This window comes from Coregonus lavaretus (assembly GCF_964263955.1).
Source record: "Coregonus lavaretus genome assembly, chromosome: 19".
Lineage (NCBI taxonomy): Eukaryota > Metazoa > Chordata > Actinopteri > Salmoniformes > Salmonidae > Coregonus > Coregonus lavaretus.
The window spans coordinates 35,959,010-35,985,014 of record NC_140006.1 but is presented as its reverse complement, the minus strand read 5'-3'; the positions used below and the strand labels follow the sequence as shown (position 1 = coordinate 35,985,014).

At 44.8% G+C, this 26,005-nt stretch overlaps 1 protein-coding gene across 1 annotated transcript; it reads left to right on the top strand.

The window, feature by feature from the left end:
• Positions 1 to 542: 542 nt before the first annotated feature.
• LOC311146556 (nicotinamide/nicotinic acid mononucleotide adenylyltransferase 3-like) lies at positions 543 to 12,580 on the top strand. Its single transcript, XM_084183073.1, has 5 exons — positions 543 to 588; positions 3,296 to 3,441; positions 5,176 to 5,359; positions 7,239 to 7,324; positions 10,809 to 12,580. Exons 2-5 carry the CDS (start codon positions 3,333 to 3,335, stop codon positions 11,222 to 11,224), a joined length of 795 nt encoding a protein of 264 aa, XP_084039199.1. The 5' UTR covers positions 543 to 588; positions 3,296 to 3,332; the 3' UTR covers positions 11,225 to 12,580.
• Positions 12,581 to 26,005: the final 13,425 nt, after the last annotated feature.

Below are 26,005 nucleotides of genomic sequence, written 5' to 3'. Positions count from 1 at the left end.
ACAATGTGTATGTGTGTGTGTAGTGTGTGTAAGAGTGTGTGTGCGTATGTGTGTGTGTCTTTACTGTCCGCGTTGTGCCGTGAGGTGTTGTTTTATCCGTTTTATTTTAAATCTGATTTTATTGCTCACTTAAGTTACTTGATGTGGAAGACAGTTCCATGTAGGCATGGCTCTATGTAGCACTGCATGTTTCCCAGAGTCTGTTCTGGACTTCGGGACTGTGAAGAGACCCCTGGTGGCATGTCTTGTGGGGTATGTATGGGTGTCTGAGCTTTGTGTCAGCAGTTTCAACAGACAGTTCTGTGTTTTCAAAACATCGAGAGAGAGAGAGAGAGAGAGAGAGAGAGAGAGAGAGAGAGAGCGAGAGATTTGTATTATTTGTACTCACAGATGTGTAGAACTCTGGCATTCAGTTTCATGTGAAGAACGCAGACCTCAAACAACTAGAGAACGTCAGTTTTGCCACTAGATGTCACTATCGTACCATACCACTACAGAACCTTTATACAACGTTGCTTCAAGCTGGGGAAGGCAAAAAGTGTAACACATGAACCTTACGCAAACCACGTAGTACACAAGCGGGAAAAGGTAATGATATTATTGCTTGTAGCTACCATTGGCGTTAAAACATTTTAATGAATATGTCATGACAGGGTTTTAAACAAATAAGATAGCAGACAGCATAATCATCGTAAGACATTCGATGTGTGTGTTATAGCCAGCCTGGTTACCGTTAGCTAGCCCGCTATCAATGTCAAATCACCTGTAGCCGCCTGATAAAAACTGCCAACTACCCTGTCTATAACGCGGAATAGGTATAACGGACTAGGTAGCTACTAGGCTCGCGTTGCCATACCTCCAAAAGGTTCTCAACGAGGCTAGGTAGCTACTAGCTAATGTAGTAAGAAAATACTAGCTAGATGTTGAAAATAGTTTTGACTGCTACTGTAGATGAATAACCAGTCGTGTTTTCCTGCATGTGCTGTTTAAATTAGAACAAATAAAAACTTTCATAGAAGTTTTACGTGAGCCCCGCGTGAGGGGTCTCCTGTGTAGCCTCGCGAGACTACCTGTAGTCTACCCCAGTTCCGTAATTTTCGTTGGAAAATGTTGTACCTATGTAGCACCTTGTTGTACCTTGTATGCAGCTATGTCACACTCAGTGGTGTAAAGTACTTAATAAAAAATACTTTAAAGTACTACTTAAGTAGTTTTTGGGGGTATCTGTACTATTTATATTTTTGACTACTTTTACTTCACTACATTCATGAAGAAAAGAATGTACTTTTTACTCCATACATTTTTCCTAAGACCCAAAAGTACTCGTTACATTTTGAATGCTTAGCAGGACAGGAAAATGGTCCAATTCACGCACTTATCAAGAGAACATCCCTGGTCATCCCTTCTGCCTTTGATCTGGCGGACTCACTAAACAAACACAAAGGCTTCATTTGTAAATTATGTCTGTTGGAGTGTACCCCTGGCTATCTGTAAAAAGACAATGGTGTTGTCTAGTTTGCTTAATATAAGGAATTTGAAATGAGTTACCGTGCATTCGGAAAGTATTCAGACCCCTTCGCTTTTTCCACATTTTATGTTACAGTCTTATTCTAAAATGGATTAAATTAGTCAATCTACACACAATACCCCATAAAGACAAAGGGAAAACAGGTTTTTAGATTTTTTTTGCAAATGTATTAAAAATAAAAAACAGAAATACCTTATTTACATAAGTATTCTGACCCTTTGCTATGACACTCGAAATTGAGCTCAGGTGCATCCTGTTTCCATTGATCATCCTTGAGATGTTTATATAACTTGATTGGAGTCCACCTGTGGTAAATTCAATTGAACCCAATGGTCACTCTGACAGAGCTCCAGAGTTCATCTGTGGAGATGGGAGAACTTTCCAGAAGGACAACCATCTCTGCAGCACTCCACCAATCAGGCCTTTATGGTAGAGTGGCCAGACGGAAGCCACTCCTCAGTAAAAGGCACACAGCGCACTTGGAGTTTGCCAAAAGGCACCTAAAGACTCTCAGACCATGAGAAACAAGATTCTCTGGTCTGATGAAAACAAAATTGAACTCTTTGGCCTGAATGCCAAGCGTCACGTCTGGAGGAAACCTGGCACCATCCCTACGGTGAAGCATGGTGGTGGCAGCATCATGCTGTGGGGATGTTTTTCAGCGGCGGGGAGTGGGAGACTAGTCAGGATCGAGGGAAAGATGAATGGAGCAAAGTACAGAGAGATCCTTGATGAAAACCTGCTCCAGAGCGCTCAGGACCTCAGACTGGGCCGAAGGTTCACCTTCCAACAGGACAACGACCCTAAGCACACAGCCAAGACAACGCAGGAGTGGCTTTGGGACAAGTCTGAATGTGCTTGAGTGGCCCAGCCAGAGCCCGGACTTGAACCCGATCGAGCATTGCTGGAGAGACCTGAAAATAGCTGTGCAGCGACGCTCCCCATCCAACCTGACAGCGCTTGAGAGGATCTGCAGAGAAGAATGGTAAAAACTCCCCAAATACAGGTGTGCCAAGCTTGTAGCGTCATACCCAAGAAGACTCAAGGCTGTAATTGCTGCCAAAGGTGCTTCAACAAAGTACTGAGTAAAATGTCTGAATACTTATGTAAATGTCATATTTCCGTTTTTTATTTTCAATACATTCGCACACATTTCTAAAAACGTGTTTTTGCTTTGTCATTATGGGGTATTGTGTGTAGATTGATGAGGGGGGAAAAACAATTTAATCAATTTTAGAATAAGGCTGTAACGTAACAAAATGTGGGCAAAGTCAAGAGGTCTGAATACTTTCCGAATGCACTGTATACTTTTAGTATATTTTAGCAATTACATTTACTTAGGATACTAAAGTATATTTAAAACCAAATACTTTTAGACTTTTACTCAAGTAGTATTTTACTGGGTAACTTTCACTTTGACTTGAGTCATTTTCTATTAAGGTATCTTTACTTTCACTCAAGTATGACAATTGGGTACTTTTTCCACCACTGGTCACACTCCAATTCCATATAGCTAAATTCCATATAGCTAATTTCTCAATAAACCAAATATCACATCATAGTTATCATGATTCATACCTCAAATTCTGACCACACTGTTAAACCTCCTTGATGTCAATTTAAGCCCTTCAGTACCTTGACCACCTATGAGAGATAATGTGCATCATGTATTCAATGAATTCAAGCATTGCTATATTATCAGCATTGCTGGTATTATTGAATACATTTCCCCCTTCATCTCTAATCCTGTGTTCTGCTGTTTTTCAGTGTTCTGTGGGGGTGACCATGGTTTGAGGGAACAAAGATGTCTGTCCGCATTCCACTGGTCCTCCTGGCCTGCGGCTCCTTCAACCCCATCACCAACCAGCACATGCGGCTGTTCGAGCTGGCCAGGGATCACCTGCACCAGACAGGTCAGGCACCATAGAGACCCTGTATTCATTTGCTATGTTCGTGTTGCCTCCTAGACTTGCACGTATTATGCACGAGTCTGTTTATTTCATCAGTGTGCTCACGGGACAGTGGAAGGAAGAAGTCCCCCAAGGGTTTCTGTGTAGCTTTCAGGAGCATTTCCATCGTGGTTAAGTATCAATAGTCATCTGTGCAGATAGAGCTGTGCCTTCCTTGCACACAACTTTACACCTTGTGCCTTAACATTCAGTCTATAGACCAAAGAAACAGGACTGCACTTCAGTTGGAATAAATCATGTTCCTAGTTTCCCATGGACCCAGATGTCAGCTGACCTGTGAGAATGTAAACATTGAGCAGAATAAGCTGTATAGTATTATATTGCGTGGTGACTAGCGATTTGTTATATTTTCCCATGTTGTATAAAACACTTTTCTTATTATAGTTATAGAATTGCCCTTAATCCCATAGCCTTGTGACCGGTCGTAGCCCTTTCTGGGGCAATAAGGAAGACAATATGTCATTGAGGGGATTCGATTAGGCGTGTTTTTCACCGGGTGAAAGTTGATTGCATTCCTTTTGGAACCGGGCTGCCTCCTGGGCGTGAGCCTGGTGCCCCGTTCAAAACCCACGGTGAAGTCGGCTCAAAACAAAAGTGACAAAATTAAGCACGCGGAGTAATGAGTAGGATTCTGTGTTTTCACATGCAAAAGTGATTGCTTTCGATAAAAACACTTTAGCTGCCTTCTCAATGAAAACTACAGTGGAGAAAAAAACTATTTAGTCAGCCACCAATTGTGCAAGTTCTCCCACTTAAAAAGATGAGAGGCCTGTAATTTTCATCATAGGTACACGTCAACCCCGTGTGGTTCTGGGATTTTTGCTCACCGTTCTTGTGATCATTTTGACCCCACGGGGTGAGATCTTGCGTGGAGCCCTAGATCGAGGGAGATTATCAGTGGTCTTGTATGTCTTCCATTTCCTAATAATTGCTCCCACAGTTGATTTCTTCAAACCAAGCTGCTTACCTATTGCAGATTCAGTCTTCCCAGCCTGGTGCAGGTCTACAATTTTGTTTCTGGTGTCCTTTGACAGCTCTTTGGTCTTGGCCATAGTGGAGTTTGGAGAGTGACTGTTTTGAGGTTGTGGACAGGTGTCTTTTATACTGATAACAAGTTCAAACAGGTGCCATTAATACAGGTAATGAGTGGAGGACAGAGGAGCCTCTTAAAGAAGAAGAAACAGGTCTGTGAGAGCCAGAAATCTTGCTTGTTTGTAGGTGACCAAATACTTATTTTCCACCATAATTTGCAAATAAATTCATTAAAAATCCTATAATGTGATTTTCTGGAAAACATTTTCTCAATTTGTCTGTCATAGTTGACGTGTACCTATGATGAAAATTACAGGCCTCTCTCATCTTTTTAAGTGGGAGAACTTGCACAATTGGTGGCTGACTAAATACTTTTTTCCCCCACTGTAGTTTGAAAATTCAAATATATTTTTATGGAAAATATATGTTGTATGTTTCTGGATGATGCGCTATGCTTCCTTGTTGACAACATGACATGCAGATTACTGTAATATTTGAGAAGGGCACTCCTCCCTCACCGCTTTTGCCCTTTCACGTCATGGGCCATAGACCGGTGCCCCGTGGCTCAGTATAATCAAATCCGCCCAATGTCAGAGAGTGGGGAGGATCAAGAGTCTCATCAACCAATGATTTACCTCCTTTCAGGTCAGTTCCAGGTGGTGGGCGGGATTGTGTCTCCGGTGAGTGACGGCTATGGCAAGCAGGGCCTGGTGTTGGCCAAGCACCGCATCGCTATGGCGAGGCTGGCACTGCAGAGCTCAGACTGGGTCTCCGTTGATGATTGGGAGAGCCAACAGCCCGACTGGACAGAGACAGTGGTCACAATGAGGTGTGGAGTCACACATTTTCACAGTTTAAACCTTTAAACTAATTGATTAAGTAACTACTAGTATATCACAGCCCCGAAATGGCTTCTCTCTGAAGAAACGTTTTGAGAAGTTTATTACCGCTTTGATGAGCAGTGAACTACAGTACACTAAGACATTTATGTTATTAGAGATTTTGCGGGATCAGCATTGCCTTGTGATGCCACTGGTCATGTACACCACAGTCATCATTATGCAAGTTAGCCGCTGAGTGTAACCCTTTCATAACTTTGTAAGTGTTTTTGTTAAAAAGAACACAATAGGATTCAGAGCTTTTATCGAAGATCTGATAGGTCAGGATTCCACCTCAAACATTAGTGTTGACAAGTGGTCAATACCTTAAACTAACCATGGTATCCTTTACTGGACGTTTTTGATTTCCAAGAGCTCCGGGATAATTGTTCAAGGGGTTTACTTACAAAATCCTTCAATACAGCTCCACTTTATACATGAAATAATATCACGTTGTAAAAATGTCTAATTCCCTTTGTTGTAGACAAAGTAAAACATCTCAGCATGCAGACAGGCCAGTCAGAGCTTCATCCTCCTTTTCAATCAGACAGACCCCGTCTACACCTGACATTTAAAAATAACTTTGATCATCCTATCACAAATTATTTAGACAAAAATCTCATTAAGGGCTTAGTTTGCATCCACACCCTGTATTAAAATGTCTCCCAACATGATGTGTCACATCATGCCTCAACTGTCCACGTTCATGATCGGAATTTTCTACTTCATCTAAGGACCGTTACAACTACACTTACATGACTGTTGTGGTCCATCAGATCCGATCACAATGCGTTTTACGTGCATGTACTCTATTCTACACCTGTCCATAAACATCAAATTCCACTGAATATGGACAACAGCCAATCACATGTTAATACAGGTGTACACTGGTCCGGAGCCTTGGTTTATGTCCTCTCCTGTTGTACTTCACAGCCTTCGACCTTTAGCTCTTCATTAGCCGTTAGTGCTCCGTAGAATCTCCTCTTCCCGCACCGCAAACCTAGTCACAATAGAAAAGCAATAGAGCTCCCTGGGTAAAAATCCCCTCTGTTGCTGCTCCATGCCAACTGTTCTATGTGCCAGAAACCACCTCAGATCTAAGGCTGCGATGCCAGAGGTTCCAGGGATATTGCGCCAACATGCCCATGCCAGGGCATGCCAGGTCTGGGTGTTTATTGGGGTCAGATCAGTTTGTTGCTATTGTGACATATTGTAACATGTTGCCATAGTGATTAAGTGGATGTGGGACACAGTTGCATTTGGTTTTGATAAACCAGTTGAAACTATACATACAGAAAGTTACCTCCACTTTACATGCGTGTTTTCTCCCACAATGGCACTCACTATTGATTTGATCTACAAGTCAAATAAATGGAGGGTTACACATAAACATGACATGCATTTAGTTATATGTACACAATGGCTATGTGCACCCATGCGAACGTAAACACACACACACACACACACACACCCACATACACAAACATAAATGCACACATAGTTTAAGTGCTGTTCCCACTTGTGATGCATTATACAACCCTCTCCTTGTCCCCTCTGCTCTGACAAATCCCCTTGTTGAGCGAGCTGTCTGCACTCTTAAGCTGCGTTTTCGCAACAAGCGGAGCTGATTAAAGTCATGAAGTGGCCTGTTGTCCACATTGGAGCAGGGCTGTGGGAACCTATGGCATCACGTAACCCAACGGCCAACACAAATCTTCTAGAACATCTGTAAGAGGCTTTTGCTCTCAACAGTATATTCCTTCATTGGTTTTCTTTGCGTTTGTCATATGTTTGTTTGTTTGTTTCTCGCTTTGTTTGTCCTGCTGGCAGGTACCATTATGGTCGGATACTGAAACAGTACCAAGAGGGCACAGGGAAGGACAGTGGTCCAACCACAAACTCCCATCATCTCACAAGTAAGACCCTCCTTCACCTTGCACTCTGTAGCATGGGCCCATTCCAGCCCCTAGCCCCTTCTCCTTTTATGTTCAAAGATCTAAAAGGATTGGATAGGTCAGGGGTCTAGAATGTGTGGCTCTGGAGCCGCGTGCGGCTCTTTACCTGGCCCTTTGTGGGCCCATGGCAATACAAGTAGTATTTCAAAGTAATCAATCAACTATAAAAGTAGTTGAATTAACAAATCAAATTAGCTGTACTCACACTTGAACAACCACATGAAAAGTATTTTACAACAGTTGAAATTGGACTTCAACATTCAACACAATTCTGTTTTCTGGGACTTTTATGGGAAGTGGACTGAAATGGAACTGTGCCTCTCTCTCTCTCTTGGCACCAACTGAGCTGCAATCATCCTCTATTAGTTATAATCCTCCACATTGGCACCGGCGTCCTCTCCTCAGTCTTTAATACCCTATTTTGAATCTTATTTAGGTTGAAATATGTAAAGGATCTGTTTTTTCATATTTTCAAGCCAACTAAGTAATCCTTTATCCCCTTTACACATGCAGCTCTATGGAAGCAGCTCTATGAAGTCAGCTCTATGGAAGCAGCATGTTCATTAAAGCTAATGACGTATAGAGGATGAGGGGGATGTGTGGCATGAACAGATCATTATGAAGGTCTCAGTATGTGCCAGGAAAGACTGTGTAAATGGAGCCAGACACACACGCACACCATTCCTATCAAAGTCTGGTGGATAAGATCAGAAAGAACCCTATCAGAAATTCCTTTGGAGAGACATTATCTAGAACTCTTGTCCCTAATCCCAGAGGGCTGTAGCATTTTCTCCCCAAAGATGAGTGTTAGATATTATGTTAAATATGTTGAAGTATATGCACCAGGGAATAAAACATAAATGGTAAACCAATGCCTATTCTTCCCCTTTTAAACAAGTGCAAACGCTGAAGAGGTGCAAACGCTTAGTAAACCTAGAAGTTTAGGTAGTCATGAGCAGCTTTTGGTCTGACCTGGAACTACACTACCGGTCAAAAGTTTTACAACACCTACTCATTCAAGGGTTTTTCTTTATTTTTACTATTTTCTACATTGTAGAATAATAGTGATGACATCAAAACTATGAAATAACACATGGAGTCATGTAGTATCCAAATAAGTGTTAAACAAATCAAAATATATTTTATATTTGAGATTCTTCAAATAGCCACCCTTTGCCTTGATGACAGCTTTGTAAACTCTTGGCATTCTCTCAACCAGCTTCACCTGGAATGCTTTTCCAACAGTCTTGAAGGATTTCCCACATATGCTGAGCACTTGTTGGCTGCTTTTCCTTCACTCTGCGGTCCAACTCATCCCAAACCATCTCAATTGGGTTGAGGTCTGGAGATTGTGGAGGCCAGGTCCTCTGATGCAGCACTCCATCACTCTCCTTCTTGGTAAAATAGCCCTTACACAGCCTGGAGGTGTGTTGGGTCATTGTCCTGTTGAAAAACAAATGATAGTCTCACTAAGCCCAAACCAGATGGGATGGCGTATCGCTGCAGAATGCTGTGGTAGCCATGCTGGTTAAGTGTGCCTTGCATTCTAAATAAATCACAGACAGTGTCACCAGCAAAGCACCCCCACACCATAACACCTCCTCCTCCATGCTTTACGGTGGGAAATACACATGTGGAGATCATCCGTTCACCCACACGTGTCTCACGAAGACACTGCGGTTTGAACCAGAAATCTCCAATTTGGACTCTAGACCAAAGGACACATTTCCACCGGTCTAATGTCCATTGCTCGTGTTTCTTGGCCCAAAAAAAGTATCTTCTTATTGGTGTCCTTTAGTAGTGGTTTCTTTGCAGCAATTCGACCATGAAGGCCTGATTCACACAGTCTCCTCTGAACAGTTGATGTTGAGATGTGTCTGTTACTTGAACTCCGTGAAGCATTTATTTGGGATGCAATTTCTGAGGCTGGTAACTCTAATGAACTTATCCTCAGCAGCAGAGGTAACTTTGGGTCCTCATGAGAGCCAGTTTCATCATAGCGCTTGATGGTTTTTGCGACTGCACTTGAAGAAACGTTCAAAGTTCTTGAAATGTTCCGTATTGACTGACCTTCATGTCTTAAAGTAATGATGGACTGTTGTTTGTCTTTGCTTATTTGAGCTGTTCTTGCCATAATATGGACTTGGTCTTTTACCAAATGGGGCTGTCTTCTGTATGCCCCCCTACCTTGTCATAACACAACTGATTGGCTCAAACGCATTAAGAAGGAAAGAAATTCCACAAATTAACTTTTAAGAAGGCACACCTGTTAATTGAAATGCATTCTAGGTGACTACTTCATGAAGCTGGTTGAGAGAATGCCAAGAGTGTACAAAGCTGTCATCAAGGCAAAGGGTGGCTATTTGAAGAATCTCAAATATAAAATATATTTTGATTTGTTTAACACTTTTTTGGTTACTACATGATTCCATATGTGTTATTTCATAGTTTTGATGTCTTCACTATTATTCTACAATGTAGAAAATAGTAAAAATAAAGAAAAACCCTTGAATGAGTAGGTGTTCTAAAACTTTTGACCGGTAGTTTACATAAATCACACATGAAATTCAATGAGTTAATGAGTTCCATGTGTGGTGTATGTAGTTCCAGGTTAAGAGCAAAATCTGTAGTTCTCATGACTGACTAAACTCAATTACATTTTTTATTGATTTATTGTCTGTTTAATCATGAGATTGATCTACTCATTGACTAACTGTCAGTCTAGGGTTTGGTCAGCACGCTGTCAATACATACAGGTTACCATTGTTTATCTGCACAAGTCAACAAATTACTCCAAATCCCAAAATTCATGTCCTGTCACTTTTAAAACAAGCTCTTACACAAAGAAGGGTAATGGATTTTTACAATCCCATATAGTGTGCCTGTGCTTAACGTGTACACTGTTATTACACTGCAGTGCTAGCGAACGCAGCTAAAGAGCATTAGCTTTTGTTCAGGGATCCCATTAAGACTCTGTGTGTGTGTTTGTGTGTGTGTGTGTGTGTGTGTGTGTGTGTGTGTGTGTGTGTTCACCCGTGCTTCGGATCTCCGGAAGGTTTGTGCCACAAAGCACAAGGCCTGACTGAAAATACAATATTGAATTAAATGGATTTAGGGACATAATCCGAATGCTCAGTTACATCGTACTTTGTTGGTGGTCAGCTGGCATGGGGTTACATCTGGTTAACACCTATATTTATGAAGAAAATTGCTAATTCTAGTGAGGGATGGATTACATGATTTACCGCAGTACAAATAAAGAAATCAGTAAAACAAATGAATAACTAACTCTCAGCAAACCAATTCCATGGTCTTTAAAACCATGGCTTTCATGTTTACTGCAACATGATGGCCACATCCAAATCTCTCTTGGGTGGAGACCAGGAGAGACATTGTTGTAAAGGCCACCATTCACCAACTCTTCCTTTTCTTGGCCCTCTCTCAGGCTCCTCTCCCAGGCTGAAGCTGCTGTGCGGAGCTGACTTCCTGGACACCTTCAAGGTGCCGGGCCTGTGGCTGGACGACCACGTGGAGGAGGTGGCGGGCCGCTTCGGCCTGGTCTGTGTCAGCCGGGGGGGCCTGGAGCCCGAGCGCGCCGTGCACGAGTCAGACACACTTTCACGCCATTGGCGAAACATCTTCCTGGTGAGCGAGTGGGTCCGCAACGAGACCAGCGCCACGGAGGTCCGGCGGGCCCTGAGACGAGGCCTCAGCGTCAAGTACCTCCTCCCGGATTCTGTCATCGAGTATATCCACCAGCACAACCTCTATACCGGGGATAGTGAGCTGAAGAATAAGGATGTGCTGTTGAGGCCGTTTACCAAGCAGACAGAGATGCTTGTGAAAACGCTGGATGACTGAGAGATTGCCATTGGCCTTCATTGACGGAAGCATATAATGTGCCAATAGCAAATACGTCTACTGACTGTGCAAGGACAGGCCATGTGGCCCATATCTAGTTCACTTCTGTCATCTCAGTTGAATCTGTGGCACACCACACGCACAATGTTTTGCCATCAGTGGTTTCCTTTTTTATAAACAGATTTATACACATTTTAGTGTTATAGTGTTGGCAAACTTGATGTAACAGCAAAGACATTTGTGCAGCAGTGCAGATGACTAGAGAGACCCGATTATAATTGTGATTGACACGGTGGATTGTAGTAAACTGGACTAGTTTAGGATGCTCCTAATCCATTACTGACATTTAATCCACTTTGGAAGAGATTACATCATCACCCCAACAGCCCGCAGATACAGTGTGCATATATGCAGGTCGGGTAGTCTACATGATGAGATTATTATGGATAAGAGCGATTTAATATTTTGATTTGTCAAACGGCAGTCAAGCATCGATCATCATGTCACCAGAATAAGACCCTCGATATTTATTGGAAAAGAGCATCAAGCTCATCACCGTGCCCTTTCACCACCCTGTGAAGTTCATCTGTAGCCTAATAAACTGTGTGCTTTCCCTAGTCATAGTGGGAGGACCACACACCACTCCAAGTTTACTTCGATATGATGATTATTATATCAATATTTGCACATAAAGGCATTTCCATGTTGAATGAACAAACTATCTGTCGGTATTTATAAAATTGTACCAAAACTTTCTGTTTCCATCACAGCTGTCATGACTTTTTGTTTTATACGGTATGACTTTACTCGCATAAAAACTGGATGGAAACATAGTTTATGTTATCGATAGGCCTACACTTTGCACCGTTTTACATGGCCTCCGTGCCAATGCGTGTTAAAACAGTGGTTGCTCAGCTTAAAACACGGCTAGGCCTAATCGAATTAGTAGAATTGTCCAATTTATGGTGTCATAAAATAAAATGCACCCCTGCCGCAACTGAAAAAATATTTTCAATAATGTTTACACCAACAAATAACAATAAATGTAGCAACCCTGTGTTTATAAACGTGGATATCGACTTTGCCACTTCAACATACTTTTGTGGCAAAGTTGATGCCACTCAGGTCTACGGGCCAGAAGGTTGAGGGTTCACCGACCACCACAGACGAGCTCACTCTCCCTGCCTGTTTCATTATTTCATGATCAGAGCCAGTTGCAGACAATGAGCAGCTAGGGGGGAATCCGATTTTAAACATGTTGAAGCCATATTTATAATTATATAAAATATATGCAACACATTTTCCACCAACAGGTTTCTGTGCCAATGCACCACACAACCAATAAACAAAACATTCAATATCATGGTTTGCGTTTTCAACACCACAATAAATAGACTATGTAAATCTCAACAAACAGAAACCCTTCCCCCCCTACCTTGTAGGCCTACCCAGTATGGAAGGCTTGGCTTGACAATCTCTGAATGTCATTACGCTTTTTGGTGTTTTGTAACAGATCGAATTGCCACTGCTCAGTTTGGATTGTTTGATTTGATAGATTTTATTTGTCAGTAAAAAACAAATACATACAGTGGGGAGAAAAAGTATTTGATACACTGCCGATTTTGCAGGTTTTCCTACTTACAAAGCATGTAGAGGTCTGTAATTTTTATCAAAGTTACACTTCAACTCTGAGAGACAGAATCTAAAACAAAAATCCAGAAAATCACATTGTATGATATTTAAGTAATTAATTTGCATTTTATTGCATGACAAGTATTTGATCACCTACCAACCAGCAAGAATTCCGGCTCTCACAGACCTGTTAGTTTTTCTTTAAGAAGCCCTCCTGTTCTCCACTCATTACCTGTATTAACTGCACCTGTTTGAACTTGTTACCTGTATAAAAGACACCTGTCCACACACTCAATCAAACAGACTCCAACCTCTCCACAATGGCCAAGACCAGAGAGCTGTGTAAGGACATCAGGGATACAATTGTAGACCTGCACAAGGCTGGGATGGGCTGCAGGACAATAGGCAAGCAGCTTGGTGAGAAGGCAACAACTGTTGGCGCAATTATTAGAAAATGGAAGAAGTTCAAGATGACGGTCAATCCCCCTCGGTCTGGGGCTCCATGCAAGATCTCACCTCGTGGAGCATCAATGATCATGAGGAAGGTTAGGGATCAGCCCAGAACTACACGGCAGGACCTGGTCAATGACCTGAAGAGAGCTGGGACCACAGTCTCAAAGAAAACCATTAGTAACACACTACGCCGTCATGGATTAAAATCCTGCAGCGCACGCAAGGTCCCCCTGCTCAAGCCAGCGCATGTCCAGGCCCGTCTGAAGTTTGCCAATGACCATCTGGATGATCCAGAGGAGAAATGGGAGAAGGTCATGTGGTCTGATGAGACGAAAATAGAGCTTTTTGGTCTAAACTCCACTCGCCGTGTTTGGAGGAAGAAGAAGGATGAGTACAACCCCAAGAACACCATCCCAACCGTGAAGCATGGAGGTGGAAACATCATTATTTGGGGATGCTTTTCTGCAAAGGGGACAGGACGACTGCACCGTGTTGAGGGGAGGATGGATGGGGCCATGTATCGCGAGATCTTGGCCAACAACCTCCTTCCCTCAGTAAGAGCATTGAAGATGGGTCGTGGCTAGGTCTTCTAGTATGACAACGACCCGAAACACACAGCCAGGGCAACTAAGGAGTGGCTCCATAAGAAGCATCTCAAGGTCCTGGAGTGGCCTAGCCAGTCTCCAGACCTGAACCCAATAGAAAATCTTTGGAGGGAGCTGAAATTCTGTATTGCCCAGTGACTGTACTGTACTTCACATGACTGTAAGTCGCTTTGGATAAAGGCGTCTGCTAAATGGCATATTATTATTATTATTTATTATTATTATTATTATTATTTATCACAGCACTGTCTGTATAAACAGTGGGGGGAAAAAAAGTATTTAGTCAGCCACCAATTGTGCAAGTTCTCCCACTTAAAAAGATGAGAGAGGCCTGTAATTTTCATCATAGGTACACGTCAACTATGACAGACAAATTGAGGGAAAAAAATCCAGAAAATCACATTATAGGATTTTTAATGAATTTATTTGCAAATTATGGTGAAAAATAAGTATTTGGTCACCTACAAACAAGCAAGATTTCTGGCTCTCACAGACCTGTAACTTCTTCTTTAAGAGGCTCCTCTGTCCTCCACTCGTTACCTGTATTAATGGCACCTGTTTGAACTTGTTATCAGTATAAAAGACACCTGTCCACAACCTCAAACAGTCACACTCCAAACTCCACTATGGCCAAGACCAAAGAGCTGTCAAAGGACACCAGAAACAAAATTGTAGACCTGCACCAGGCTGGGAAGACTGAATCTGCAATAGGTAAGCAGCTTGGTTTGAAGAAATCAACTGTGGGAGCAATTATTAAGAAATGGAAGACATACAAGACCACTGATAATCTCCCTTGATCTGGGGCTCCACGCAAGATCTCACCCCGTGGGGTCAAAATGATCACAAGAACGTTGAGCAAAAATCCCAGAACCACACCTACTGAATGACCTGCAGGGAGCTGGGACCAAAGTAACAAAGCCTACCATCAGTAACACACTACGCCGCCAGGGACTCAAATCCTGCAGTGCCAGACGTGTCCCCCTGCTTAAGCCAGTACATGTCCAGGCCCGTCTGAAGTTTGCTAGAGTGCATTTGGATGATCCAGAAGAGGATTGGGAGAATGTCATATGGTCAGATGAAACCAAAATATAACTTTTTGGTAAAAACTCAACTCGTCGTGTTTGGAGGACAAAGAACACCATACCTACTGTGAAGCATGGGGGTGGAAACATCATGCTTTGGGGCTGTTTTTCTGCAAAGGGACCAGGACGACTGATCCGTGTAAAGGAAAGAATGAATGGGGCCATGTATCGTGAGATTTTGATTGAAAACCTCCTTCCATCAGCAAGGGCATTGAAGATGAAACGTGGCTGGGTCTTTCAGCATGACAATGATCCCAAACACACCGCCCGGGCAATGAAGGAGTGGCTTCGTAAGAAGCATTTCAAGGTCCTGGAGTGGCCTAGCCAGTCTCCAGATCTAAACCCCATAGAAAATCTTTGGAGGGAGTTGAAAGTCCGTGTTGCCCAGCGACAGCCCCAAAACATCACTGCTCTAGAGGAGATCTGCGTGGAGGAATGGGCCAAAATACCAGCAACAGTGTGTGAAAACCTTGTGAAGACTTACAGAAAACGTTTGACCTGTGTCATTGCCAACAAAGGGTATATAACAAAGTATTGAGAAACTTTTGTTATTGACCAAATACTTATTTTCCACCATAATTTGCAAATAAATTCATTAAAAATCCTACAATGTGATTTTCTGGAGAAAATAATTCTCATTTTGTCTGTCATAGTTGACGTGTACCTATGATGAAAATTACAGGCCTCTCTCATCTTTTTAAGTGGGAGAACTTGCACAATTGGTGGCTGACTAAATACTTTTTTCCCCCACTGTATACAGTGCATTTGGAATGTGTTCAGACCCCTTGACTTTTTCCACATTTTGTTACGTTAGAGCCTTATTCTAAAATGTATTAAATGTTTTTCCCCCTCATCAATCTACACACAATACCCCATAATGACAAAGCAAAAACAGGTTTTTAGACGTTTTTGCAAATGTATTAAAAATAAAAAACAGAAATACCTTATTGACATAAGTATTCAGAACATTTGCTATGAGACTCAAAATTGAGCTCAGGTTCATCCTGTTTCCATTGATCATCCTTGAGCTGTTTTCTACAACTTGATTGGAGTCCACCTGTGGTAAATTCAATTGATTGGACATGATTTGGAAAGGCACACGCCTGTCTATATAAGGTCCCACAGTTGACAGTGCATGTCAGAGCAAAAACCAAGGAAGGAATTGTCCGTAGAGCTCCGAGACAGGATTGTGTCTAGTCACAGATCTGGGCAGGGACGGCCTGTTCAATAGGGCGATATGGGCGACGCACTGCCAAACGGGAAAAGGAAGGGATTTTTTTTCTAATCAATTATATCACGGCAACAGTAGTTATCAGTGTTGTAATCTGATCTGACTGCCACTAAATGTCAAATCAGGCTAAAGTCGTGCTTCAAATGGCCCCGCCCGTTTTTGGGGCGATTTCAGTCAGGTTGAAAATCGCCCAGAAGTCTCTCATAGCCTGTCATGTAAAATCTATTTTTTTCAAATTTCAAAGCTTTCAATACAATCTCTATGGGGGTCTGTGGGCTTGCACTTACGCGCTTTCGTCATACGTGACGTAACCATGAACGTAACTAAGCAAATAGCGGCTAGCAGCGTCTCTGTTGCGACCTGCAGTGTGGCGTTATCTTATGTTTTTAATTTGTACACTTAGTGGCGTTATTTTATGTTTTTAATTTGTACACTTAGTTTACAAACATTCTGCCAACCATGGATTTCCAGTGGTGGGTTTTGGACTGATCTTGTTGATCGTGTACATACCCGCTACGAACGGACTAAATAATGAAAACGCTGCTGGCAGCGGAATCCAATACAGCTGGGAGACTTGGCTGGATGACAGAGTCCCGGAGAAGTGGAGCCGGCCGGCTTCACCCTGGTCAGAGCGGACCGCGATCTGACAGTCACAGATCGATCCTGGTAAGAGAGCGACTCTATACCCCCGACATTGAACTGCTTTCTGTGTCACTGCGACCTTACTATCTGCCCCGTGAGTTCCCCCAATTGTTTGTTACCGTTGTGTACTGTTGATAATCACAAGTTTACTGGAGAACTGAGACCAAGTAGAGACTTTGGACAGGGTGGATATGGTATAATAAAGGCAGTTTATTCAGAGGTAAAGATATCTGGAATCGCGTGCACGGACTCGTTCGTCAAACTCTTAGGGAGCTATCTGAAGAGAGCCCCGAAAACATTGTGTGCAGACATTTTATACAATAAATGATGTAGGTTGAATCTAGTAGTTCTGATCTTCTGATTGGTCCTGATGAGTTGGGCGAGGTCCTCTCCACTGTTGCATTGGCTCTGAGTCGGGTTCTCTGTCTTCAAATGTTCAGCCTAAAGAGAGGGGATTTTTGTGTGTGTGTGTGTGTGTGTTTAACAGTGATGATGTGTGTGTGTGTGTGTGTTATCAGTGATGATGTGTGTGTGTGTGTGTGTGTGTGTGTGTCCTCAGAGCAAGAACTCGTGAGTTGGAAGAACTGAGAGACCTATGGCGTGGGTGTTGTCCTTGGCCACCTGCTGACAAGGCTGACAAGATAGGACTCTTTTGTCCATTGTTATAGGATAGGAACAGCATTGATTGAAAACAAACGCCCAACACAAAATGGGTCATGCACAAGATTTTAGTCAGACCAAGCTATAACATTATATATTTACTACGACAGTACATTCAACCAAAAGCTAATATAACAAAGGCATCAGAGATTATTTATAATCTGTCACAGAAACTGGAATCCATCTCCCCAGATCAGTCAATAAATGCTTCTGGTATTGACTTATATGCTGCCCCTGTCTTCATGTTGTTGCTGGACATATCTTTTTTTAAATGTGTGTAGGTCACCTAAATCATCAGAAAAATTGCCCCTCCTGAGAATTTTTTCAGGAGCCGCCACTGGATCTGGGTAAGGGTACCAAAAAATGTCTGCAGCATTGAAGGTCCCCAAGAAAACAGTGGCCTCCATCATTCTTAAATGGAAGAAGTTTGGAACCACCAAGACTCTTCCTATAGCTGGCCGCCCGGCCAAACTGAGCAATCAGGGGAGAAAGGCCTTGGTCAGGGAGGTGACCAAGAACCCGATGGTCACTCTGACAGTGCTCCAGAGTTCCTCTGTGGAGATGGGAGAACCTTCCAGAAGGACAACCATCTCTGCAGCACTCCACCAATCAGGCCTTTATGGTGGAGAGGCCAGACGGAAGCCAGTCCTCAGTAAAAGGCACATGACAGCCTGCTTGGAGTTTGCCAAAAGGCACCTAAGACCATGAGAAACAATGGTCTGATGAAAACAAGATTGAACTCTTTGGCCTGAATGCCAAGCGTCACGTCTGGAGGAAACCTGGCACCATCCCTACGGTGAAGCATGGTGGTGACAGCATCATGCTGTGGGGATGTTTTTCAGCGGCAGGGACTGGGAGACTAGTCAAGATCGAGGGAAAGATGAACGGAGCAAAGTACAGATAGATCATTGATGAAAACCTCCTCCAGAGCGCTGAGGACATGAGACTAGGGCGAAGGTTCACCTTCCAACAGGACAATGACCCTAAGCACACAGCCAAGACAATGCAGGAGTGGCTTCGGGACAAGTCTCTGAATGTCCTTGAGTGGCCCAGCCAGAGCCTGGACTTGAACCCGATCAAACATCTCTGGAGAGACCTGAAAATTGCTGTGCAGCGACGCTCCCCATCCAACCTGACAGAGCTTGAGAGGATCTGCAGAGAAAAATGGGAGAAACTCCACAAATACAAGTGTGCCAAGCTTTTAGCATAATAATAAATAATATAATATTCCTTTTAGCAGACGCTTTTATCCAAAGCGACTTACAGTCATGCGTGCATACATTTTTTTTTTGTGTATGGGTGGTCCCGGGGATCGAACCCACTACCTTGGCGTTACAAGCGCCGTGCTCTACCAGCTGAGCTACAGAGGACCACGCATCATAGCATCATACCAAAAAACATTTGGCTGTAATTGCTGCCAAAGGTGCTTCAACAAAGTACTGAGTAAACAGTCTAAATACTTATGTAAATGTGATATTTCCGTTTTGTTTTTTTTATACATTTGTCAACATTTCTAAAAACCTGTTTTTGCTTTGTCAGTATGAGGTATTGTGTGTAGATTGATGAGGAAATAAAACAATTAATCCATTTTAGAATAAGGCTGTAACGTAACAAAATGTGGAAAAGGGAAGGAGTCTGAATATTTTCCGAAGGCACTATATGCTTTAGAATGACTCTTCCGGTTTGGGTGGGAAATACCGCGTTACCCGGGAGAAAAGTGATTATTCTCGGGATGGAAGATTTGTAAAATGCAGGGGAAAATATTCAACCCTAATCTGTAGCTTATTCTTTAGATGTTTGGGGCTGCTGGTGAACAATGATGTGCAGGAATAATTGTAATGAATACTCGGACAGAGTGGTAAGATCCAATCGCAGAATAGCGATGCTTTATTAAAGTACAGACAAGGGAAAGGCTTAATCGTGGTCGGGCGGGCTGTGGTCAAAACCGGGCCAGGCATAGACAGGCAGGGGTACCAAAGGAGCGGGCTTAGTCGTAGTCGAGGTCACAGGCACAGGATCCGAGAACGGTAATCACTGGGGTAGACAAGTAGAGGATTAAGCAATACGGGGAGTCAAATAACAAGGCACTGGTCGGATACACGGGTAATCAAAACAACAAACTCTCTCTCTCTCACTCGGAACAAAACGCTTAGCAAGTCACAATGGAACAATACCTCGCGCCGACTGAGCTTCTGAGCACACCTTAAATCCTATACTAATTACTGACAGGTGTGCTCAGAACTCAGGTGAACCAGATCGAGTCTGATGACTCCCCCTCTCAGTAGATCGGGGAAGTGTCAGACTCTGTCTAGATCCTGCCAAACCCCGATCCCTTACAGTATCCCCCTCCCCAGGGCCGGCTCCTGACGGCCTTCTACCTCTACCGGGTGGTCTTCCTCTGGGTCGGGGTCCTGGCTGATCTGGGTGCTCAGCGTGGAAAGTGACCTTGAGAGCGGGATCCAGTATATCCTTAGCCGGAACCCAGGACCGTTCCTCAGGTCCATATCCCTCCCAGTCCACGAGATATTCGATGCCCCCTCGTCTCCGTCTTGACTCCAGTATCTCGTGGACTGTATAGATGGTGTCCTGTTCATCCTCCAAAGGTGGTGTAGTAGGTTGTTGAGCGATTGGTGGATACATCGGGCTATAATGGACAGGTTTCAGCAGGGAGACGTGGAACGTAGGGTTTATCCTGTAGTGTCGAGGGAGGAACAGACGGTAGGTGACAGGGTTAATACACCTCTGTACTTTGAAGGGACCAATGTACCTGGGTTGGAGCTTCTTGCAGCTCCGTCGGAACCGCAGGTCTCGGGTAGACAGCCACACTCGTTGCCCGGGTTGATAAATGGGAGTAGGTCTCCGGCGTCGGTCGGCGTAGGTCTTTTGTTGTTGTGAGGCTTGGCTGAGATGTTGATGGGCCGTCTCCCAGACCTGCGCACTCCGACGGAACCACTCGTCCACCGCCGGTACCCTCCCTGATGCGGTATCCCACGGAAACAGGGGAGGTTGATACCCTAGAACACACTGGAAGGGCGTTAAACGTAGGGAGGTGTGAATGAGTGAGTTCTGAGCATACTCTACCCAAGGAAGGAATCGACTCCACTCTTGCGGTTGCCGCGAACATTGTTGCCGTAGATATTTCCCAATTTCCTGGTTGAGCCGTTCTGTCTGCCCATTGGCCTGGGGATGATATCCGGAGGTTAGGCTAACCGAAATGCCCAAGCGTTCGCAGAACGCCTTCCATACCCGGGATACAAACTGGGGTCCCCGGTCGAAAACAATATCCTCCGGGACACCAAACTGCCGGAACACCTGGGTAAACATAGTCTCAGCCATCTGAGTGGCGTTAGGCAAACGGGTCATAGGTACTAACCGACACATCTTGGAGAAACGATCGATGACCACGAGAATTACAGTATGGCCCTCTGATTCAGGTAGGTCGGTAATAAAGTCCATAGCAATGTGCGACCATGGTCGTTGAGGAGTTGGCAATGGCATCAGCTTACCCTCCGGTAGTGCACGAGGTACCTTGGACTGGGCACATACTGGACAGGATAAGACATAGTCTCTAACGTCATCTGCGAGGGAATCCCACCAGTATTTTCGGCTGATGAGTCGTGTAGTTCGAGTGATTCCAGGATGACCAGATCCCAGCGACGTGTGGCACCATTCCATCAGTTGAGGGCGAAGAGAAGCTGGCACAAACACCTTAGACTCCGGGGTTTCTGGAGGGGCTGGTTCCGCTTGTAAGCTCTCCTGAATCGTGTCGTCAATAGCCCACCTCACCGGTCCAGCACGGTAACTCATGGGGAGAATAGTTTCTGGCTCCACGGGTCTTTCCGTGCGCTCGAACCGTCGGGAAAGCGCATCCGCCTTACCATTCTTGGACCCGGGGATATAAGACACAGTGAATCGGAACCGGTTGAAGAATAAAGACCACCTGGCCTGTCGGGAGTTCAGTCGTTTGGCGCTGTGAAGATACTCCAGGTTGCGGTGGTCCGTGAGCACCTGGAACGGATGCTCTGCTCCCTCCAACCAATGTCTCCACTCCTCCAGGGCTAACTTCACCGCCAGTAATTCCCGATTACCCACGTCATAGTTCTGCTCGGCAGCATTCAATTTCCGGGAAAAGAAAGCACAGGGTCGTGATTTAGGCGGCTCACCTTGGCGTTGGGATAACACGGCTCCAACTCCAACCTCCGATGCGTCCACTTCCACGATAAACGGTAAGGTAGGGTCCGGCTGACATAGAATAGGAGCGGTGGTAAAACGTTGCTTCAGCGTCTCAAACGCACGCACTGCCCCCTCCGTCCAGCTCAGACCGCGACCCTTGTAGCTGGTCATCGCCGACAGAGGCGCTGCGGTTGTGCTGAAATTACGCACGAACCGTCTATAGTAATTGGCAAACCCTAAGAACCTCTGGAGCTCCTTCACCGTCTTGGGTTGAGGCCAGTCTTGTACCGCTTGCACCTTAGATTCATCCAGTTTAACACCGTCGGGAGTGAGTATGGCCCCAAGGAAGGAAATCGTAGTGACGTGGAATTCGCTTTTTTCTGCCTTCACAAACAGAGAATGTTGTAGGAGCCGATCCAGAACCTGTCGTACATGGGACACATGTTCACTCAGCGAGTTAGAATATATGAGGATGTCATCAATGTATACAATGACAAATCGATCAATCATGTCTCTGAAAATGTCATTCATGAACGCCTGAAATACTGAGGGCGCGTTGGTAAGTCCATAGGGCATGACACAATATTCGTAGTGTCCTCGATGTGTGATGAAGGCGGTCTTCCATTCATCCCCCTCTCTAATACGCACCAGATTGTACGCACTCCTGAGGTCCAGTTTACTGTACATGGAGGCCTGTCCCACCTGTTCAAGGGCGGCTGGAATCAAAGGAAGGGGATAACGATTTTTTATGGTTATATCGTTCAACCCTCGATAGTCGATACAAGGACGCAGTCCGCCATCCTTTTTCTTCACAAAGAAAAAACTGGATGCAGCGGGAGACGATGGGCGAATGGCCCCTTGCTGTAGCGCCTCATCAACATACTGACTCATCGCTTCTCGTTCAGGCTGTGACAACGGGTAGATTCTTCCACGAGGAGGTGTAGCTCCGGATAGTAGATCAATCCCGCAGTCCCAGGCCCGATGAGGTGGTAACACGGTAGCCCTCTCCTTGGAGAACACCTGCGCGTAATCCTGGTATTCTGTAGGGACCACAGTAGACACCGCACCCTGCGCATCCTCCACAGTAGACGTTTTGCACGGTAAATTGAGGCACTCTGCCCTACATACCTCACTCCAAGCTGTGATATCGCCAGATTTCCAGGAGATGACCGGATCATGGAGGACGAGCCAGGGGTGGCCGAGAACTAGTGGCTCCCGTGGAGCGGAGATGACGAAAAAAAAGATGTTCTCCTGGTGTATGGCGCCCACTTGTAACTTGATCTCCCCGGTACGGTGCGTAATGAACCCAGTGCCCATGGGCTCACCGTCTAGCGCGTTGACTCGCAGGGGAGGTTGAATAGGAATAAGTTGAACTCCCAACTCCTCAGCAAGACCCATATCCAGAAAGCTGGCCGCCGCTCCGGAATCAATAAGTCCTTCCAACCTGCGCACTTTCTCTCCGACAGATAAGGTAACAGGTACATACATTTGTTTAGCTGTAATGTTCAAAACGGGAGTCTCACTCACCGGTTTGGCAGTTCCGAGGCGATATCCTGAGGTACGGTTAGGTCGTACCGGACATTGACGCACGAAATGACCCGACTGACCACAATACAGGCATAGTCCGTCTTGCCGACGTTGTTGTCTCACCGACCCTTGTAGAGGTGACCGTCCCAGTTGCATAGGTTCCTCCTCAGATTCTCTCCTCCGCTCTGTCGCTTGCATAGGACCAGTGATCGAGGGCTCCCGAACTGTGGATGCCTTGTGTTGCACTATAAGATTATCAATAGAGATGGCAATTTTGATAAACTCATGTAGCGTAGTGATATCTCCTCGACAAGCCAACTCAGTCTGTACGTCTTTGCGCAGACCTCTACGGAAAACTGTGAGCAAAGCAGTCTCGCTCCATCCGCTACCGGCTGCTATAGTACGGAACTCTAAAGCGTAGTCGGCTACTGTGCGACGGCCCTGCTGAAGTTCGCATAGCTGATCTCCCACACTACGCCCAGATACTGGGTGGTCGAACACCTCTTGAAACAGTCTCTTGAACTGAACTTCCTCATTCAGCTCGGGGACCTCAGCTGCCCAAAGCGCAGTAGCCCAATCCAGTGCTCTTCCCGTTAGCAGAGAAATCATGAAATCCACCCTGCTACGGTCATCGGAAAACATGGAATGATTATACGACATATACAGGGACATCTGGAGTAGAAACCCCTGACATTTGCCAGGTTCCCCGTCGTACCTTGTCGGTATAGAAATCGGAGGTGCATGACGAGGACTGACCGTACTCGGGGTGGTGCCTTCCGCTGCACCAGCGTTGAGTAGCTGTAGGAGTTCATCCATGCATTTCTCCTGTACCTCCCATCGCCTCTGTAATTCCGCTGGATCCATGGTAATGGCGAGGTATTCTGTAATGAATACTCGGACAGAGTGGTAAGATCCAATCGCAGAATAGCGATGCTTTATTAAAGTACAGACAAGGGAAAGGCTTAATCGTGGTCGGGCGGGCTGTGGTCAAAACCGGGCCAGGCATAGACAGGCAGGGGTACCAAAGGAGCGGGCTTAGTCGTAGTCGAGGTCACAGGCACAGGATCCGAGAACGGTAATCACTGGGGTAGACAAGTAGAGGATTAAGCAATACGGGGAGTCAAATAACAAGGCACTGGTCGGATACACGGGTAATCAAAACAACAAACTCTCTCTCTCTCTCTCACTCGGAACAAAACGCTTAGCAAGTCACAATGGAACAATACCTCGCGCCGACTGAGCTTCTGAGCACACCTTAAATCCTATACTAATTACTGACAGGTGTGCTCAGAACTCAGGTGAACCAGATCGAGTCTGATGACTCCCCCTCTCAGTAGATCGGGGAAGTGTCAGACTGTCTAGATCCTGCCAAACCCCGATCCCTTACAATAATCAGTGTGACACTGGATAAGTGCACTTGCCACACACAGTCTTTAGGGTGTCTATAGGTTTCCATCCAATTGGCGACAGATTTTCATACAAATATTCTCAAATCTGAATCCAAATCATATAAATAATATGATCATTTCAGGGTTTTATTCAGGAAAATTTGGCGGACATTTGAGAAATTTACCGGGCATCCATATGCATTATATTGTTAGAACTCTGGTAGGCCTGAAACATAGAATGGTTCTGAAGCGTGAATAGGCGTGAGGCTATGATAGAAAGCCTCTCCAGGACAATTTGGCCTGCTACAATTTTTTTTATTGGCTTTTCATTTTTTTTATTGGCCAAAAGCCACAATTACCGGCTAAGGGAAACCCTGGCGCATTTTACCATCAGAGTTGTGTTTCCATCAAATTCACATGTTGCAGATAAAAGTATGTGCGTAAATACGTAGTGCACATAAAAATAACTTTTGAGGTTAAATTCCCATGTCCCTTGTACCGAATAACAAATACAAATGACATCGCATTTTCAACTCTACTGATCACTGTGCACTTTCACCACCCTGTGCAACTCTCCTACGGACTCGGGAGAGGCGAAGGTCGAGAGCCATGTGTCCTCCGAAACGCGACCCTGCCAAGCCGCACTGCTTCTTGACACACTGCTCGCTTAACCCGGGAGCCAGCCGCACCAATGTGTCAGAGGAAACACAATCCAGATTGTGACCGAAGTCAGCTTGCAGGCGCCCGGCCCGCCACAAGGAGTCGCTAGAGCGTGATGGGACAAGGAAATCCCAGCCGGCCAAACCCTCCCCTAACCCAGATGACCGTGGGCCAATTGTGCGCTGCCTCATTGGTCTCCAGGTCACAGCCGGCTGTGACACAGCCTAGGATCGAACCAGGGTCTGTAGTGACGCCTCATGCGCCAGGGTTTCCCTTAGCAGGTAATTGTGGCTTTTGGCCAATAATAAAAATGAAAAGCCAATAAAAAAAATTGTAGCTGGCCAAATTGTCCTGGAGAGGCTGTCTAGCCTTAGACCGCTGCGCCGCTCGGGAGGCCATCCTGACATTTTTTAATCCGACATGTAGGCTACTTTACTGCATAAAAAGGTTGGATGGAAACCTGGTTAATGTCAAGCCATTTTGAGGATGCTGGAATTTTATTTGGGATGAACATGCGCATGCCTACAGGACACTAATCAGATTAAAACATTGTGACTGGTTGTATTCATGCCACATATTTTAAAAGTGAAATGATAAATATTTAGGCTATGTTGAAGCGTTAGGTTCTAGGTGCGCGAGGAATAGCCGCTCAGATTGGAGAGGAGGCAGAGCGGGTAACTGGGCCTGCCAGGAGCATATGTCGCCACATTATTTTAGGAAGACTTGGG

What these genes read in the sequence shown, in the direction of transcription:
- LOC311146556 (XM_084183073.1), top strand. Translation starts at nt 3,333, where the DNA reads ATGTCTGTCCGCATTCCACTGGTCCTCCTGGCCTGCGGCTCCTTCAAC. An exon ending in GGATCACCTGCACCAGACAG is followed by an intron (nt 3,442 to 5,175) that starts GTCAGGCACCAT and finishes ACCTCCTTTCAG; the next exon opens with GTCAGTTCCAGGTGGTGGGC. An exon ending in GAGACAGTGGTCACAATGAG is followed by an intron (nt 5,360 to 7,238) that starts GTGTGGAGTCAC and finishes TCCTGCTGGCAG; the next exon opens with GTACCATTATGGTCGGATAC.